Genomic DNA, 18,522 nt, shown 5'->3' on the forward strand with positions numbered 1-18,522 from the left:
CCTCTCTCTCTCCCCTCTCTTCTTCTTCAGATAGTAAACAATCAGATATAAATTATACTTGTGCAATTATGTAAAACATTTTCTTAGTCATTTTGTACAAGATTTGAATAAAAGAAAAAAAAGTATTCAGTCCATATCAGTTCTTTCTCTGGAGGCAGATACTATAATTTATCATTAGTTTTTTGGGATTGTTTTAGGTCATTTTATTACTAAGAATAGCTAAGTCATTCACAATTCTTCATTGAACAATATTGCTGTTATTGTGCACAGTGTTCTCCAGTTCTGTTCATCTCATTGTTTTTCAGTTTATTTAAGTCTTTCCAGTTTTTTTCTGAATCATCCTGCTTTTCATTTCTTATAGCACAATAATTTTTTTATTACAATCATATATCACAGCTTGTTTAATCATTCCCCTATTGATGGGCATGCCTTTGATGTCCAATTCTTAGCCATGATAAAATAGAGCTGTTACAAATATTTTTGTACAAATAGGTCCTTTCCACTTTTGGGGGGGTGTCTTTGGGATATAGATCTAGCAATGGTATTGTCAGATCAAAGAATATGCAGTTTTATAACCCTTTGGCTCTCATTTCATATTGTTCTCTAGGATGGTTGGATCATTTCACAACTTATTATCCCAGTTTTCTCACATCTGCTCCAACATCCAACATTTCCCTTTTTTTTTTTTTGTCATAACAACCAATATAAGTGTGAGGTGGTACCTCAGAGTTGTTTTAATATACATTTCTCTAATCAATAGTGATTTAGAGCATTTTTCATATTTAATTTTTTCATCTGAAAACTATCTGTTCATTGCCCTTTAACTATTTATCAATTAGGGAATGTTGGAGAAATGAGGTTTTTATCAGAGATAATTGTTGCAAAATCCCCTCTCCAGTTTTCTGCTTTCCTAATTAATTTGGTTGCATTGGTTTTGTTTATGCAGAAATGTTTAAATTTCATATAATCAAAATTATCTGTTTTATATTTTGTAATGCTCTCTATGTCTTCTTTGGTCCGAAATTCTTCTTTTATTCATAAATCTGACAGACAAACTATTTTATGCTCTCTTAATTTACTTATGATATAAATAAATCATGTGTAAATCATGCACCCATTTTGTCCTTATCTTGATAAACTGTGTGAGATGTTGGTCTCTCCCTAGATTCTGTCATAGTATTTTACAGTTTTTTGAGTAGTTCTGAGCAAAATAATGAGTTTTTGTTGCAAAAGACTGGATTTTTGTGTTTATGATATGTTAAGATTACTGTGGTCATTTCTTATAATTTATAATTTATTCCTGTGATCCAGTTTCTATAATAACCAATTTATAATACAGCTTGAGATCTGGTATGGTGAGGCCACCTTCTTTTGCACTTTCAAAAAAATTAATTTCTTTGATATCTTTGAGCTTTTGTTCTTCCAGATGAATTTTATAATTTTTTCTTGCTCTATTAAATTATTTTTTGATAGTTTGATAGATTTGGTACTGAATTAAATGGATTAATTTAGGTAGAAATGTAATTTTTATTACATTGGCTCACTCTACTCATAAGCAATTAATATTTTTCCAATTGTTTAGATTTGATTTTATTAGTATGAAAAGTGTTTTAGAGTTGTGTTCATAAAGATCCTGAGTTTGTCTTGACTAGACTCCCAAGTATTTGGTATTATTTACAGTTATTTTAAATGGAATTTCTCTATCTCTTCTGCTGGACTTAGTAGAATATAGAAATGCTGATGAATTATGTAGATTTATTTTGTATTCTACAACTTTGCAACAGTTGTTAATTATCTCAAGAAGTTTTTCAATTGATTCTCTAGGATTTTTCTAAGTATACCATCATATCATCTGTAAAGAATGTTAGTTTCCTTGTTTATTCTAATTTCTTTAATGTCTTTTTCTTTTATTGCTATAGATAACATTTTCTAGTAAAATGATAATAGCAGAGATGATAAGAACATCCTTGCATCACTCCTGATTGCATTAGGAAGGCTTCTAGCTTATATTCATTATAAATAATGCTTGCTGATGATTTTAGATAAATATTACTTGTCAGTTTAAGCTCCATTTTTTAAAAGGAATGAGTGTTTTTTCAAAGACTTTTTTCATATCTATTGAGATAATTATATTATTACTATTGATTTTATTATTGATATAATCAGATATGTTGATAATTTTCCTAATATTGAACCAACCCTGATCCCACCTGCTCATAGGATATGATCCTTGTGATATATTGCTATAATCTCTTTGCTAGTCAAATGTTTGCATTGCTTTTCGTTAGGGAAATTGATCTATAATTTTCTTTCTCTGTTTTGGTTCTTCCTAGTTTGATTATCACCACCATATTTATGTTGTAAAAGAAATTTGGTAGGGCTCCTTCTTCTACTATTTTTCAAATAGTTTATATAATATTGAAGTTAATTGCTCTTCAAATGTTTGGTGGAATTTGCTTGTGAATCCATCTGGTTCTGCGGATTTTTGCTTAGAAAGTTCATTGATAGCTACTTCAATTTCTTTTTTTTTCTAAGATTAGGTTAGTTATTTGGTTAATTTGGGTAATTTATATTTTTATAGATATTCATTTCACTTAGATTGTCAAATTTATTGACATATAATTAGGTAAAACTACAATTTTCTTAATTTTCTCTTCATTGGTGGTAAGTCAAAACTTTCAGTTTTGACATCAGTAATTTGTTTTTATTCTTTGTTTTTTTAAATCAAATTAACCAATGGTTTGTCTGTCTTAATATTTTTTCATGAAATCGGTTTCTAATTTTATTTATTAGTTCAATGGTTTTCTTACTTTCAATTTTATTAATCTCTCCTTTGGTTTTCAGGATTTTGAATTTGGTGTTTGATTGAAAAACTTTAATTTGTTCTTTTTCTAGTTTTTCAGTTGCATGCTCAATTCATTGGTCTGCTTTTTCTCTATTAGAGATATAAATTGTCCCCTAAGTACTGCTTTGGCTGTATCCCATAAATTTTAGTATATTGTTTCATTGTTCTCATTTTCTTTAATAAAATTTATTGTTTCTATGATTTGTTCTTTGACCCATTTGTTTTTTAGAATTAGATTATTTCATTTCCAATTAATTTTTGATCTCTTTCCATTATCCATTTTTTTATTGCATTATGAATTGAAAAGGATATGTTTACTGTTTCTGCTTTTCTGCATTTGGCTGTGAGATTTTTATGTCCTAATACATGGTCAGTTTTTGTATAGGTTCCATTTATTGCTGAGAAAAAAGGCATTTTTTTCTATTCCCATTCAATTTTTTTCTCTCTTTAACTTCTTTCTTTTTTATTTTTGTTTGGATTTATCTAGTTTTGAGAGGGGAAAGTTGAGGTCCTCCATTAGTATAGTTTTATGATCTCTTTCTTCCTCTAATCCATTCTACTTCTTCAAAAATTTAGATGTTATACCATTTGGTGCATTTTTTTATTATTGATATGACTTCATTGTTTATGGTAACTTTCAGCAAAGTATAGTTTCCTTCATTATGTGTTTTAATTAGATCTATTATTGCTTTTGCTTTGCCTGAGATCACGATTGCTACTACAATTTCTTTGTTTCTGCTGAAGCATAAAGTAAACTCACCAGAAAGCTAGCCAAGCCCCAAGTGAAGGAAACAAGAGATTCATTCCATCTCTGTGCTGGTTGGAGGCAGAAGAAAGCAGAGGCAGAGGCTGAAGGACAAAACCTTTGGATTTGGCGACATTCGGAGGGAGCTCTTGGAACCAAGCAGAGAGATAGACCTCTAAACTAACCGGGCTAGAAGAAAAAGATCACCACATTTTGATGCCTGAACAGGGACCGATAAAATCCTGATTCCAGGGAAGGCACCCAGAGAGAACTTTTATAATATTTTAAAGAAGAAAAAGAATCCAACATTTAAAATATTATAAAAGTTCTCTCTGGGTGCCTTCCCTGGAATCAGGATTTTGTCAGTCCCTGTTCGGGCGCCAAAATGTGGTGAGCTTTTTCTTCTCAAAGCACAGCCAGGTGATAAAAGTTCAGATCTTTTATTATCTCCAATATAGCCCGGTTAGCTTAGAGGTCTATCTCTCTGCTTGGTTCCAAGAGCTCTCTCCGAATGTCGCCAAATCCAAAGGTCTGGTCCTTCAGCCTCTGCCTCTGCTTTCTTCTGCCTCCAACCAGCACAGAGATGGAATGAATCTCTTGTCTCCTTCACTTGGGGCTCGGCTAGCTTTCTGGTGAGTCTTTCAGACCAGCTTGGTCTCAGGGGGGGGAGTGCAGGAGCCCAGCCACCTACCACAGTGGTGTGAGATGAAGATGAATCTGGTTGTCCACTGAACTCTCGACTCGTAGCTTCTTCCTCTGAAAACTCTTCTTCTGCCACCAGCCAGCCAAGTGGTTTCAACTCTTTTACTTTTGCCCTGTGTGTATCTCTCTGCTTCAGGTGTGTTTCTTGTAAACAACATATTGTAGAATTCTGTTTTCTAATCCATTCTACTATCCACTTCCATTCTATGGTTGAATAACTCATTTATAGTCAAAACTATATATTTCCTTCCATACTATATTTTACTTGTTTATCTTCCTCTCTTTCTTATGCCCTAGCCTTTCCCTCCTGATCACCACTTTCTTCAATATACCCACCCTTTGATCAGTCCCATCCCTCCTCCTTTTATTATTCCCATCCTTTTTTACTTGCTCATACAGTAAGATAGATTTCTATATCCAACTGAATATATGTTATTCCCTTTTTGTGCCAATTTTGATGACAGTAAATTTTAAGCTTTGTCTGCCACCTCTTTCTCTCATCTTACTACTCCATCTTATAACAGCTCTTTCATGTGGAATAATTTACCCCCCTTAATCTTCCCCTTCCTTCCAGTTTAATTTTCTTTTTTAAAATATAATTGCATCAAAGTCACCTTATATCTACATCTTCTGTCTACATATACTCCTAAATGCTTTTATTGTAATAAAGTTGTTGAGTTACAAATATCTTGCCATATAAAAACATAGACAGCTTAACATTATTTAATTTCTTATGTTTACTTTTTCTTGTTTCCTTTTTACCTTTTTATGTTTCTATTTGTATTTAGAGTTTGTATTTAGAGATCAAATTTTTATTCAGCTCTCGTCTTTTAATTAGAAATGCTTGAAAATCCTCTGTTTAAAATTCCATTTTTCCTTTTGAAAGATTATGCTCAATTTTGTAGGTAAGTGATTCTTAGTTGTAATCTTAACTCCTTTGCCTTTCGGTATATCATATCCCAAGCCTTCCAGTTCTTTAATGTGGAAGCTGCCAAATCCTGTGTATTTTTGATTGTGGTTCCACAATATTTGAACTGTTTCTTTTTGGCTGTTTGCTGTATTTTCTACTTGAATTCTGGAATTTGACTATAGTTCCTGGCAGTTTTTATTTTGGGATCTCTTTGAGGCAACGATTGGTGGATTCTTTCAATTTCTATTTTGCCTTCTGTTTCTTAAGTATCAGGGCAGTTTGCTAATTTCTTGAAAGATGTGGTTCAACTCTCTCTCCACCTTTTTTTTTATGATAGCTTTCAGGTAGTCCAATTTCTCCTGAATCTATTTTCTAAGTCAGTGAGGTTGTTGCACAGACTGGCCACTTACATAGAGAGATGCTGGTTTTTAGGAGACTGGGGTCTTGCTGGTAGATTGCACTGGGCTTGGAGTCTTGCTACAAGGCCTCCTGCTGTGACAATGCCTGCTCTTGCAATTCTTGGACCTCACTTCCCTTTCATCTCTGTGAGATAGATCTTTCCTGCCATGGTGGCAAACTACTTCTCTCCTCCTAGATCAATTCTGAGGTCATTTTCAAGTTGTTTGAAGGGGAATTTTAGGAGGCTTCAGAGGATTTCTTCTTCATTCCACTGACTTGGCACTGGAAGCCTAGCAACCTTTTAAATTTCCTGGGATAGGAGAGAGGGCACGATCCAGTGTAACGACAATGCATTTGCTTTAAACTGAATGTTTTTTAAGTACAAATACCTTTAAAGTACAAAATCAGGGTATGCTGTCCCTAAATGAGCAAAGGTAGCTTTATTATCTCACTTTGAACAGGAAGCTTAATCCACAGATGCCAGCAATAGAGAGATAGCAATATAATTTTCCCTAAATAATAATTTTCCCCCTTCATCTTTTAATTACCTTCCTGAGATTTTAGGGCAATTATCAATCTCTCTGGACCTAGACTTAGAATGTTGGTATGAAGTAAGCTTGCCTGATGGATTTTTAATTCATTGAGTCATAGACCTAGGTATAATTATTCCATGGCAATTAAGTTGGACAGGATCTACATTTCTGTCCCGTGGCTTTAGAATTACAGGAGACTAGCCTCCTTTCTTCCATCTTCTTCTTTTTCCAAAGCTCTATGGAATTCTAAGATTTAGGACTTTTGTTTTCTCCTAAAGTTGCATAATCTCCTTATATTCTCATCTTGGTTTCCCTTCTATCTACTTCAAACCAAGGTCACATTTGAGGGGGAAGGGATAATTTGTCTCATTAACAACAGGCTCAGTACTAGGCAGAGCCACAATTGAGAATTAAACAACAACAACAGAAATACAATTATACAAAACACAGTTGTCCTTCCTCTAAAATTGTGTTGTGACTAGTTATAAAACTTCCCCTTGGGAAGACTATGGTTCATCTGGACGGGAGGCTCTCTCTACTTGGAGGGCTATTCAAGGTGTACAAGTTTTCATAATGGCCTTTTATTCATGGATGGGCTCACTCCTCACTGTAGCTCTATACTTCTCAAGGTCTTTGGGGATTCCTCCCTCTCTTCTGTCTGGTTCAAAGGATCTGTACATGAATGGATTTAGAAACAGCTGATATTTGTTTGGCATTTTAGAGTATGCAAAGCTCTTGACACATATTCTTTCATTTGAGATTCAGATAATCCTGTGACATGGATACCATAGTCATTATTATTTCCATTGAGTAAATGAAAAAACTGAGGCTCAGAGTAATTAAATGACTTGTCCATGGTTACACAACTAGTAAATATTAGAATGGGATTTTAAATGGGATCTTAATGCCTTTAGTTCCAGCACTCTATCCAATATACCATATTGACTCTCCTTAATAGAATGATATTTCCCTGGCCCTAACAGTTCTGCTGCTTGGCAGAGGGAGAGCTTAGAATAGGATAGATTTCATTTATATAACAGATGCTCCGCCTATTCTAGAAAGATTCTTTAGATTCTCAGGAGCTACCTCTCCAAGGAATTTAGAAATTTGGGGTGAAATTGACAGTATACATGGGATTCCTTATTATATACTAAGATTAGTGAGGAGGCCACAGTCCTTCAAAAGGACAGAAGAAACCACAAAAATCAGAGGAACAACTGAACAAATAATAAACCCAATGTCTGCTTCCCTGTAGCTAAAGCCATACTTGACCTGACTTCCTTTCTTTAATTTTAAAAGTGCTAAAATTGGCTCTCTTGGATGTTGGAAGTCCTCTTCCATAGCTGAATGGTGGGGATGAAGGCATAATACACATGCCTTTTTTCTGTGTGAAAATGAAGTTGCCTCTTAGTTTTTTTATTTAATTGTATATTTTTAGTGAAGAGTTTGTTTTGCTTAGGACTAATCTTTTCCCTGAGTACACCTTCCCTCTAACTTCCCCTTCTCCTATCTCTCCTATTTCCCTGTTGAAGGAAATATATTTCTATACCCAACACTCTGTGTGTGTTTTTCCCTTTAACAAGTTCAGATAAGAGTGATGCTCTTGTTATTCATTCTCTGCCCCCTCTTATTTATTTAGATTTCTACTTTTGAACCCATTTAATTATGTGAGAGAATTTTCCCTAATCTTCCTTCCTCTCTCCCCCCACCCCAGTTATTCCTCTTTCCTTCCCTTTCCATTACTTCTTAAGATCATGAAGACAACTGAACTATTAACAGGATGTCTACTTAATTAGACTCTTAAGATTCCTGATGATGATGGACTTTAAATCCTGTATCATCTTTTCATATTAAAATGTGATCAGTTTATCTTTGTTTAGTTTTAATTTTTTTTAAGAGAGCAAATTTTTAAAAATTTTATTTTGAAGAAACAGAATAACAGAAAAGAAAAACAGAAAAACAATACAAAATAAAATAAAACAAAATTTAAGAAAGTACTTATCTAGATTAGTAGAAGAAATTATATTCCTGAGTGTCCGTCTTTTCTTTACTTCCTTGTAAATTATTCTTTTGTTCTCTGCTGCACAACTTTTTTTTTACATTATTCTTCTTTCCCCTTTTCCCCCTTCCCACTATCCCCAAGCAAGTTATGTTATATTAAGATAAGATATGTTTATATGTGCTTATGTTGATATATACATACATATACATATATAGACATACACATATCTCCTTTTTATCCCCCTACCACTCCCAAACTACAGTTAAGACAAGATATGTTTTTGTGTACATATGTAGATATATACATACATACACACACTCCCATAAACACACACTCCACATACACATACACATCTTTCCTATCCCTGCTGCCTCTTTCATTAAATTCTGCTCCATAACTTGGCTTACCATTACTTAATTTTCCTCATCTAGGGATCCCTCCCTTATTTTCTCCTCTCACCCTTTGCTTCCCCATCCACTCATTTCTTGTTAATTAAAGCCTCTTGTTAATTAAAAATGTCATTTTTTTTCCAGATTCAGGGGAGAACAGGCATTCTGTAAGTATTATTTCACCTTACATAATTAAAAAAAAGACAAATTCTTAGGTTTCACAGTTATCATCAAAATCATCCATAATCTTCCCCTCAGATGATCATTTTTTAAGGCAACAGTACCAACAATGAGCTCTGAGCTCTCAGATTCATTTCTGTGCTGACATTTTTAATATGCTGCACAATTGTTATAGCTCTTTAGACAATTGAATAAAGGGAACCTCAGACATCCAATAGGAGACTGGACTAAAGCAGTGGCTTCCAAGCAATGGGAAAATTCCATGAGACTGGCAAAAATTTGAAAGCATCACAACCTTAGATATCTCCTAAGGTCTGCTCTCTGTCTAGGGGAAGTTAATACTATACAATCCAATTGATTTCACTGCTGGGTAACCTTGATAACCATTCTCCTCATGATCCAGCAGAGTCATCCAGTACCTACTGAGCAGAAACTCCCTGCAGTAACAAAGAAGGAAGATTCTTTCAGCCGAGTTAATTGAGGTTATGGTACTATGTGGGTATTTAGATATCAGGCCTAGGTTTTTAGCTTAGGCTCTCCTAGGCAGCAGGAAAACCTTTTGCTTGTCTATATTTGACCATTGGTTCAAATGGAGAATAAAAGCTATTGTTGTCCTTCTAGCATATGAAGAGTACTGTAGTACACTGAAACTTGAGTATTTAGCTTCAAAACCACTTGCTTCTAGGAGAAAGAAGAGTTTTTTGGTGATTTGGAATGCTTAATAAACAGGGATGAGAGTGCCTTCAAGTCCAGTTATTCTGAAAAACAGAGAGTGTGGCCAGAAGGGCTGATGTTGTCATGGCTTGGTTTACAGATTTTTAGGTGGTATATAGGATGCATGTTTGGACTGAGGAGAGGGGACTACAAGAAGGATTTAGAAATTGAGTTCTGTCTAGTGAGATTGGAATTTTGCTGAGAACTTAATTTGTACCGCATCCTAATTATGAAGGGAAGTCTACTTTTCTTTTTTTTTTTAAATTGTTTTACCCTTTTGTATCACTTGTCCTCTGGCACCCTTAAACCATTCAAAAGACCAGTAAACTTCACTGCAGTCTTTTATGCTCCACTGTATTTTGAAGGATTTGGAGGGAGCAGTACCTTATTGAATTCAGAAAGCAAAACTACTATCACTATCCTTGGAGCTACAACAGCTAATGATACAAATTATAAAAATAAGAATACCATTTTTCTGTTTTTGAATTCTTTGTAATAAATCTCTTGGGAAATCTATGATACGTTGTTTAAAAAAAAGAGATATTAGAAAAGGACATTTAGAGAGTTCTATTGTAGTAGTCTGTTATATTGTGAAAGCTTACATAATTCTATCATTTGTTTTATTTGTTGCATATTAAATTATTCATTATTTTGCAATAAACATAATTGAATCTATAATAAGAAAAAAGACATGAAAGAAGGAAGAAATATAGTACTGACAAAGCACTTTACAAATATAATACCTTCTTTGAGTTACTTTACCAACTTATAATTGTACATGTAGGTTGGATCCCAATAGGGTTATTGTCACTTTATGTGGCAACTGCCCCTGCTAATATAGTTTGACCCCTACCAGTGTGTTTCCTATTAATAATCAACCAGTAGACATAATTAGCTCTTAGTAAAGATGTTTATTAAGATGATATGGTAAAAGTTGTTGGTACATAATATTCCCTCTATAAACCTAGAACATATTGTCTCAAATATATATACATATTTTGAGTCCAGTTGGACTCAAACAGGACAATGGTAGTGAGGAACATATGTGGAGAAAAGGTAATTCACAACTCCTGGCTGGTACTTCAAGCCTGGAAGTGCTTTCTCTTTGCAGAGTCCCTACTCAGTTACACTTACATCCAGTATCTCTGCTGAGTGGACAGTTCTACTATGTTTCCAGGTACCATTTATTTTTTGAGTCTAGTCAGAACCCCTTTATGCTTTGAGAAAATCACACCAGACCAGACTAGAAACATTTGCTATTTGCACTTATTCTGAGCCATTAAAACGCAAACAATGATCAATTGAAGCTTAGGTTAGGGCCTCTTATTGGCCAGTCAGTGAGAGCCAATTATTTGGATTTAAGGTATGGCCAAGTAGCTCTGTTTGAATATCAGTGGACTTTAATAAAATCTGGTCTTCCAGAGATCTACTTAAGTGAATTACAGAAATAAAAACTAAGTACTAGGTGAGGTCTGAAGTGGGGAAGTCCTTATGAAAGGAGGCCTTCCTGGAGGAGGTGGAAACTGTTAGACTTTAAAATACTTAGTACAAATTTCATGGAGAAAGGAAGGGAAAGCATTTGAGATGTGGACTGTGCAAATGAAGTATGTTGGTTTCTTAAAATAAAGACCACCAGAACATGGTGGATTAAAGAACCTGCAACAAGAAAGGGCCTGAGAAGTGGAAAGAAGCAAAAATTTACATCCCAGACCCTGAACCAGATTCGGGAACCTTTTCCTTTTGCTAGTTTAGGAATAATCGTGACATGAACATTTCTTTTCCACTTTACTATTAAGCAATGTAAGAGCAATGATTTCAAGTAAGGATGCTCTTATTTGGGTGAAAGTCACAAGGGAGCGCACTCAGAGTAGGAGTCAGAGGACCAGGGTTTGGCCACTTACTCCTGTGTGATTTTGGGAGCATCACTTTCTTGATTTTTTCCTCTATAAAGTGAGGGAGTTATGAAGGAGTTGAACTATATGGTCTCTAACCTCCTTTCTGCTTCTGAATGTATAACCTGATGATCTCTTTTCTAAGGCTTGTCAGGAATTTCTGAATTAGAAAGTCTTTCCATTGGAAACCTCATTGTAGTGATGAAGATCCAGGAACTCCTTTGTTTCCTGAGAACTTGACCTTGTAGTAGGATCTCATTCCAACATTAGAATTGTTCTATTCATATCCCTTTGGAAGAAAGAAAGATGCTAGCTGTGCTTATAGTGAGAATATTCAGGGGAAAGAGGCATGAAACAAAAGATGAGCCCAATCTTTTCTTACTATTTGGTTGATGGGCTGCCATAAATGCAAAATTGGGAATTTTGCTCCACTGAACATTGTGAGACTAAGAGAAAAATGAATCTTTTGTTCAATAAACACCCCTGTTTTAATAGTGGCTCTGCTGCAAGTGTAGGATGGATATCCCACAGTCCCCACCTTATCTATCTTATATTCAGTCTAGAATTTACATCCCAGACCCTGAACCAGATTTGGGAACCTTTTCCTTTTGCCATTTTAGGAATAATCTTGACATGAACATTTCTTTTCCACTTTACTATTAAGCAATGTAAGAGCAATGATTTCAAGTAAGGATGTTCTTATTTGGGTGAAGGTCACAAGGGAGTGCACTCAGAGTAGGAGTCAGAGGACCAAGGTTTGGCCAGGGTTCTAAATAATGGCACTGACTCCCAAAGAACCTTGGAATTTGAGAGTCAAGAAGAACCTGAAAATTGATCTCCACCATAGACCTTCAAGAAAGAACCCATCACCTCCAGTGACTCAGCCCATTCCACTTTTGATTATCTCTGGTTATTAGGAAATTTTTCCTGACACAAGGCCTAATTTTGCCTCTTCGAGATTTCTCTTGATTGCTCTGCTCTTCAGGGCCAAAAATGAACAAACTTAATCTCTCTTCCATTTGACAGCTTTTCAACTAGTTGAAGACAGATATTATATTTTCCCAAGGGTGTTTTCACTCTGTTAGTCAACAAGCATTTATTGAGGGTTACTGAGAGCCAAAGACCATTGTATTGTGCCTAGTGTTGGAGAATGCCCAAAAAAAAAGGTCCTCTTCAAAGAGCTCACATACTAATGGAGGAAATAACATGCAGAAAACTACATACATATAAGATATGTACAACAAAAAATTCAGAGGGAAAGGAAAGGGTGTGTGTGTGTGTGTGTGTGTGTGTGTGTGTGTGTGTGTCTGTGGTTTGACTGGGAAAGACCTCCTGTGGAAGGTAGGCTTTGAGCTATCTGGAAGGAAGCCAGGTCTGGAGGCTGAAATGAGGAAGAGAGAATTCCCAGATGAGAGCTATTGCCAGTGAAAAAGCACATCTTTGGAAGAGAGAGCACTGTATTAGAGGAATAAGAATTTGAATCACAAATATAGGGAGGGAATCAAGGTATAAGAAGTAGGATGGTAGGAAGGGGTCAAGTTATGAAGGACTTTAAATGTCAAAGAGAGGATTTTTGTATTTGTTCTTGGAGAGTCATTGGAGTTTATTGAGGAGGGGAATGACATGGTCAGATGTGTGCTTTAGGAAGAACACTTTAGCAAAACTCGGGTTGTGGAACAACTGTGATTGGGAACAAGAACACTGAATTTAAATCCTGAAAAGTGGGATTATTGATCATGGAATCATAGATTTAGAGCTGCAACTTAAAAGATCATCTAGTCTTACCTCCTCATTTTATAGATTAATAAACCTAGAGAAAGGAAGTTATTTACTCAAGGTCACTTGGCAAATTAGATTCCCCCAAACAGATGCTGACTGCTGTGGACTGAGGGTACATGGTAGGAACTAAGCCAATGCATTTTGTTTATAAAATAAACCAGTATAATTTCCCTAATAATCGTCCAGTAAGGGTCAGGAGCAAATTAGTTGAACTGCCCAGCAGGGAACTGGGAGGGGATTTCCTTCCTGAAATCAAAACTGGCAATCATTCTTCCTTGTTTAATTGCCTCAGCTTCTGAAAACATATTGAAGGAAATATCTTAACAATGAGATAACCACTTAGCCAAAATGTTGATTTGGTATTGTGTTTGACTGAGTCCATTCTGACTTCATTTTTCCTCTGCCCCTTTCAGCCTTGTTTATAAATTGTATTTATAGTGAAGACAGACAGATAATATGAAACAGGGTGTACTGTGCCAGAGGCGGGGACATCCAGACTAGGGCAGAGTTTTGGAGACAGCCTCTTTCCTTGTTCCTGACCCCTTAATCCCTCTGACCCTGATACATGTCTCCTATATATTTTCTGGTTTTTACAGTAAAGATTCCCCCATTGTCTGTCTTCCCTCTCTTCCTCCCTGTATAGCAATTTCAGAGGAAGAGAATAGGAAAATGATTTTATTCAAAGCATCTAGGTACAATAAGAAATATATTTTTTTGGAAGTCAGGAGACAACTAGGTTCAAAGCCTCCTTATTAACTGTTTTACAGTGGACAAATCATTTACCTCTCTAAGCCTCAGACCCTTCAGAAAATGGGTATGTTGCTTAACCCACAGAACTGTTCTGAGGATCATTCAAGATGTCTGTAAAATGCTTTGCAGACATTAAAACAATACAAATGTCTGCCGTTGGAGTGGAATTCCTCAACCCAGACTCCTAAAATCCTCCTGGAAAGAAGTGTTCCCACCTTAGTGTGTTTGACTAGAGATCAGTCTATCAGAAGGCAAGGCTAGAAGATTTAAAAAGATTAATTGGAATCAACTAATGGATGTTTGCCCAGTGGATGGATAGCAACATCCCAGAATAGAGATAAGGCATTTATATAGGCTGTTACACACTCCTGGGCTGACATTCCTTAACAAAAGGAGTTCAAATCAGCCTACCAGGTGGCTAAGTCTTGTTACTTTCCTAATTTGGGAGGCTAACAGGAACAGGATGTCAGGCAGTCTGAAGAAATGTTAACCTTGGGCCCTCGGGAATTGCCAAAGATCATATTTGTTCCAGTGGGACAGATCTATAGTTAACCCAATTCACATTCCTTATATAGTCAGGAATCTTTGAGAGGCAAAAGCCTCATTCCCTTAGAATCAGTGTGGCTCATCCTATTGTTTAATAAAATACAACTAGAGGCTTTTTCTGTATTTACACAGTCCTATGTCTCAGATACCAGGTGAACCTTCCTCCTTCTCTTCCTCTAGATGCACCAGAGTAAAGCAATCATCTGATTACTGGAGAAAGCTTAATCTAGGTCAAGTTGGAAGAGAGATAAGATAACACTGAAATAAGCAACAGAATTTAGTGTTTTGTTTATTTTTGAAACTGGATCTCCTTATCTATGGATTACTCACCCACTGATCCCACTGCAAGGAAGTTTTGACCTGATGGCTTGACCCTTCCTTAGGTCTCTAGCCAGAAGACCTCTGGTACTTATTGGTTGAGCAGCTAGGTGGTACAGGGGCTATGATGGACTTCTAGTGGCAGTCAGAAAGTTGTGGAAATCCCCTTTTGATCAGAGGCACAAGTCCTTTGTGAAAGAATTCACAAACCTGAAGAGTTTTAAGTGGCAAAAATGGAAGTTTATTGTTGGTTGAGAAGTCAGCTTTGCTAAGAGACTGACTTCCTAGTGGCAAAGTCCTATTAGGGAAATGAAGGTTGTCATTGAGAAGACAATGTTTTCACAGTGGGCAGGGTCCTGGCAGCTATGCCAAAGAGGCAAGGCATATTACTTTGGACATTCTGCTAAGAAATAAGTTTAGAAATATCTGAGGGTCAGGTTGAAAAGAAAGGCAAAGTCCTAGATCTTTAATTGAATGGAAATCACTTTTTGAAAGCTTCTGGAATTTGAAATTTCCTGAAAAGGGTCTGCATCAATGGGATGATTTGCTTTAGAAAAGGCCCAGCCAGGAGAATATGCTCTCACAGATTCTCTGGAGTCTCCCTGGGGACAGGGAGGGGTGGTGTGGTTAGGAATCAAACAGGACAGAATTTCAGAGTGTGAATTTTATAGATCAAAAGGGAACACAATTTCACACCCTTCTCAGCTAGACTATCAGGCCTGGAGTCAGGATCCTCACCAGACTTCAAATCAGGTCTTGGTCACTAACTTGGTCATTAATCTTTTCCTGCCTCAGGTTCTTCAACTGTAAACTGGGGATAACATTAGCACTCACCTTCTTGAAGTTGTTTTAACAAAGTGAATTAGTGCTTGTAAAGCAACCGGTACATAGTAGGTACTTAAATGCCTGTTCCCTTTCCTTGTTCACATTGAAATGTCAATTATTTTTTACAATATAAAGTATCAGTTATCAATAAAAATCAACAAATATCAGCTCGTTTATTTACAAAATAAAATATAATTATTTCTAAAAATATTTTATTTAATACTATTAAAAACCCCAGAAATTCCTGAAAGAAGTGTTGTTCATGTAACAAAGCTTCTAGTATTATAGCTTCTTAAAGGTAGTCAGGTTTCATTTCCTCTAGAAAAGGAAAACGACCACAGTACTTGTGTAGTACTTGGCCAACTGTCTGCTCAATCACATTCTAGCTGAGAGCAAGAAATCAAGAACATTGTCTTTCATGAGACTGAGGTAGTGGAAATTAAGTGGCCCAATCTAATTAATCAGTTTAGAGCTGCCTAGTTCACCAGAACATTTTGCTTTTTCTATCCTGTGAATGAAGATGCCAAAGGTATAGGTTTTCCATTTGGGCATCTTGTTGAGAGTGTGTTTTGGGGAGCTGTTCACAAAGACTGCCTGAAAATTTTCTGTAAGGCATCTTAGACCATTGGTCCTTCATCCTGAAAGAGGTACAAAAGGGATGCAATTGAGCAGCAAAGAGAGAGACACGTTGTAAACAGCATTGCCCCACCCTCATGTTTCCAAAAAATCTATACCCGTCTCACCTCACTCCAACCTCCTTTTATTTAATAAGGGTATATTATAATATTATAATTATATTGTATATTATATAATTATATATCATCTAATTATACAATATACAATATAACATATTATATATTAAATAAAATAATATTCCTCTATACTTAGGCAAGGGTATAAGGTACATTAACGCAGAAAAGAAAGAAATATACACTTATTAAATGCCTACTATGTCCCAGTCACTGTACTAAGTGCTTTGTAGATATTATTTTATTTGATCTTTACAACAACATTGGGAAGTAAGGTCCCTTTTTACAGACAAAGAAACTGAGGCAATCAGGGTTAAGTGACTTGCTCAGGATCACACAGCTAGTATATGTCTGATACCAGATTTGAACTCAAAAATACTCATCTATTCATTGTACAGCCTAGCTTTTCCTTCTAGCAAAGCATATCAACAATTTGTAGTTTTAGAATTTCCTGGGAGCTTTGAGATGTTAAATATTTGCCTTAGATCATTTGGATATTAGATTCTCAGATCTGAATTCGGGTATTCTTGATTCTAGACATTCAGGTTTTGCATAATCTTCATTTTATTCATAAGCAAACTGTCCACAGGCATATAACTAATAAGTATCCAAAATGAGAATCTAGAAATGAGGGAAGGAGAAGTAGAAAAGGAATAGGTTTTGAGAATGTTAACTTTGCCTAAAAAATAGAAGTCACATAGATAGATTAACTATATCAGTAATAACATTAATAACAATCCAAATAAATTTATTCCTACTAAGGCAGAAAAGAATACTGCCTTAATTTTGTACTCAGTAAGCAAAGATAGAATTGTATTCAAGACAAATTATGAGAGACAAGCCAAGAAGCTTATGGAATTTGACAAATTACAAGAAAACAAGTTTAGAAATGGTCCCCAAGACAAGCAGAATGATTTTCTTACTATTTTGTTAAACTTAAATAACAATTTAAGATCAAATTGCAAAAAAAGTTTTATAGTTTCTTGCAAATCATTTAAAGGATTTCTTTTTTCTCCTTATTTATCTTAACACAGTTTTATTCAAGCTTAACACATTTTAAAAATAAACTGTGAATAAAATGAAGTTAAGTCAAAAAGTATTAAGTGCTTTCCATATACCAGGAACTGTGCTAAGTGCCAAGGAGCAAATACAAGCTAAAAAACAGTTCTTGCCTTCAAGAAACTTATATCCTAACAAAGGAAAATAACACATAAGACTGATTTTATAATTCTTTTTTTTTTGTCATTTGAATTTGTTGATTATAATTTTTTTGAAAAAATCATTAAGTTTACCTTTAAAATTGGATGTGATTATATAATATAATATATATGTTATGCATGTTAATAAATATATATTATGTGATATATATGTATATATATATATATAACTATAATAGCATTTATATTGGTTCACAAAATGCTTTTTGTATATCATTTCATTTAAGCCTCACAACCTAGTAAGGTTTTGAGAGTTTTATCTATAAGTAAAACTATTATTATCATTTTTTTTATAGATAAAGAAACTGAGGTGGAAATAATCTAAATGATTTGCCATGGTCACACATTTGGTGTCAAAGATAGGATATGAACCCTTGTCTTTTTCATTCCCAAGTTCATAACTGTATAGCACCTCTGCCACACTGCCTAATTGGATAGGCTGAATGAATGTCTGAAACTATGACATAACATGACATTGATTTACTCTCCCACACTAACTGTTGTAAGAAAGCATATATGTAACTCTAAACTCTTTTTTGTTAACAGAGAATAGAAGGCTCCCTTGATGCAACTTAGAAAACCAATTACGGATGTGGATCCCTGATGTTCCAAGAAGATGAACAGATATTTTCCACATATCCCAAGCGCACTGTAGTACTTACTCATGAATCTGATGGTCTCTTCTTACAAACAGTGATTTTCTCAGGCCAAGTCATCATTTCTCCAATCCATCCCTGTGTGTGCGTGTGTGCACGTGTGTGTGTGTGTGTGTGTGTATGTGTGTGTGTGTGTGTGTGTGTGGTTAATGTGTTACAAAGATTCTAGAGAAAGAAAAGTGCTGCTAGAAATTCTAGGTCCCATTCCATTTCTTACTTCAGCCCTCTCTGGAGGAGATGGGTCCTATTGTCACTGCTTCCCTGATCTTGGGAAAAGCAGAACAGAAAAATAAGGTTCATTGTTCACGGTCCATTGGGGGTCTTTTGAAACTTGAATATTTTGTCTTGTACAGAGATAGAGAACTTTACAA

The 18,522-nt window shown here is 35.3% G+C and overlaps 1 protein-coding gene across 4 annotated transcripts in view; it reads left to right on the top strand.

Moving 5' to 3' along the window:
* Positions 1-18,264, top strand: part of PECAM1 (platelet and endothelial cell adhesion molecule 1) — a 101,737-nt gene extending 83,473 nt beyond the window's left edge. For 2 of the 4 annotated variants that reach the window (XM_051995293.1, XM_051995291.1), the window contains 2 exons: positions 8,670-8,692; positions 18,042-18,264. In XM_051995293.1, coding sequence (XP_051851253.1) covers positions 8,670-8,692; positions 18,042-18,071 — 53 coding nt within the window. In that variant the 3' untranslated portion in view covers positions 18,072-18,264. The remainder of the gene's footprint in view (positions 1-8,669; positions 8,693-18,041) is intronic. The other 2 variants (XM_051995292.1, XM_051995294.1) reach the window with 1 other exon arrangement.
* The last annotated feature ends 258 nt before the right edge of the window (positions 18,265-18,522 follow it).

The sequence above is a fragment of the Antechinus flavipes genome, chromosome 4 (assembly GCF_016432865.1).
Source record: "Antechinus flavipes isolate AdamAnt ecotype Samford, QLD, Australia chromosome 4, AdamAnt_v2, whole genome shotgun sequence".
In the NCBI taxonomy this organism is placed as follows: domain Eukaryota; kingdom Metazoa; phylum Chordata; class Mammalia; order Dasyuromorphia; family Dasyuridae; genus Antechinus; species Antechinus flavipes.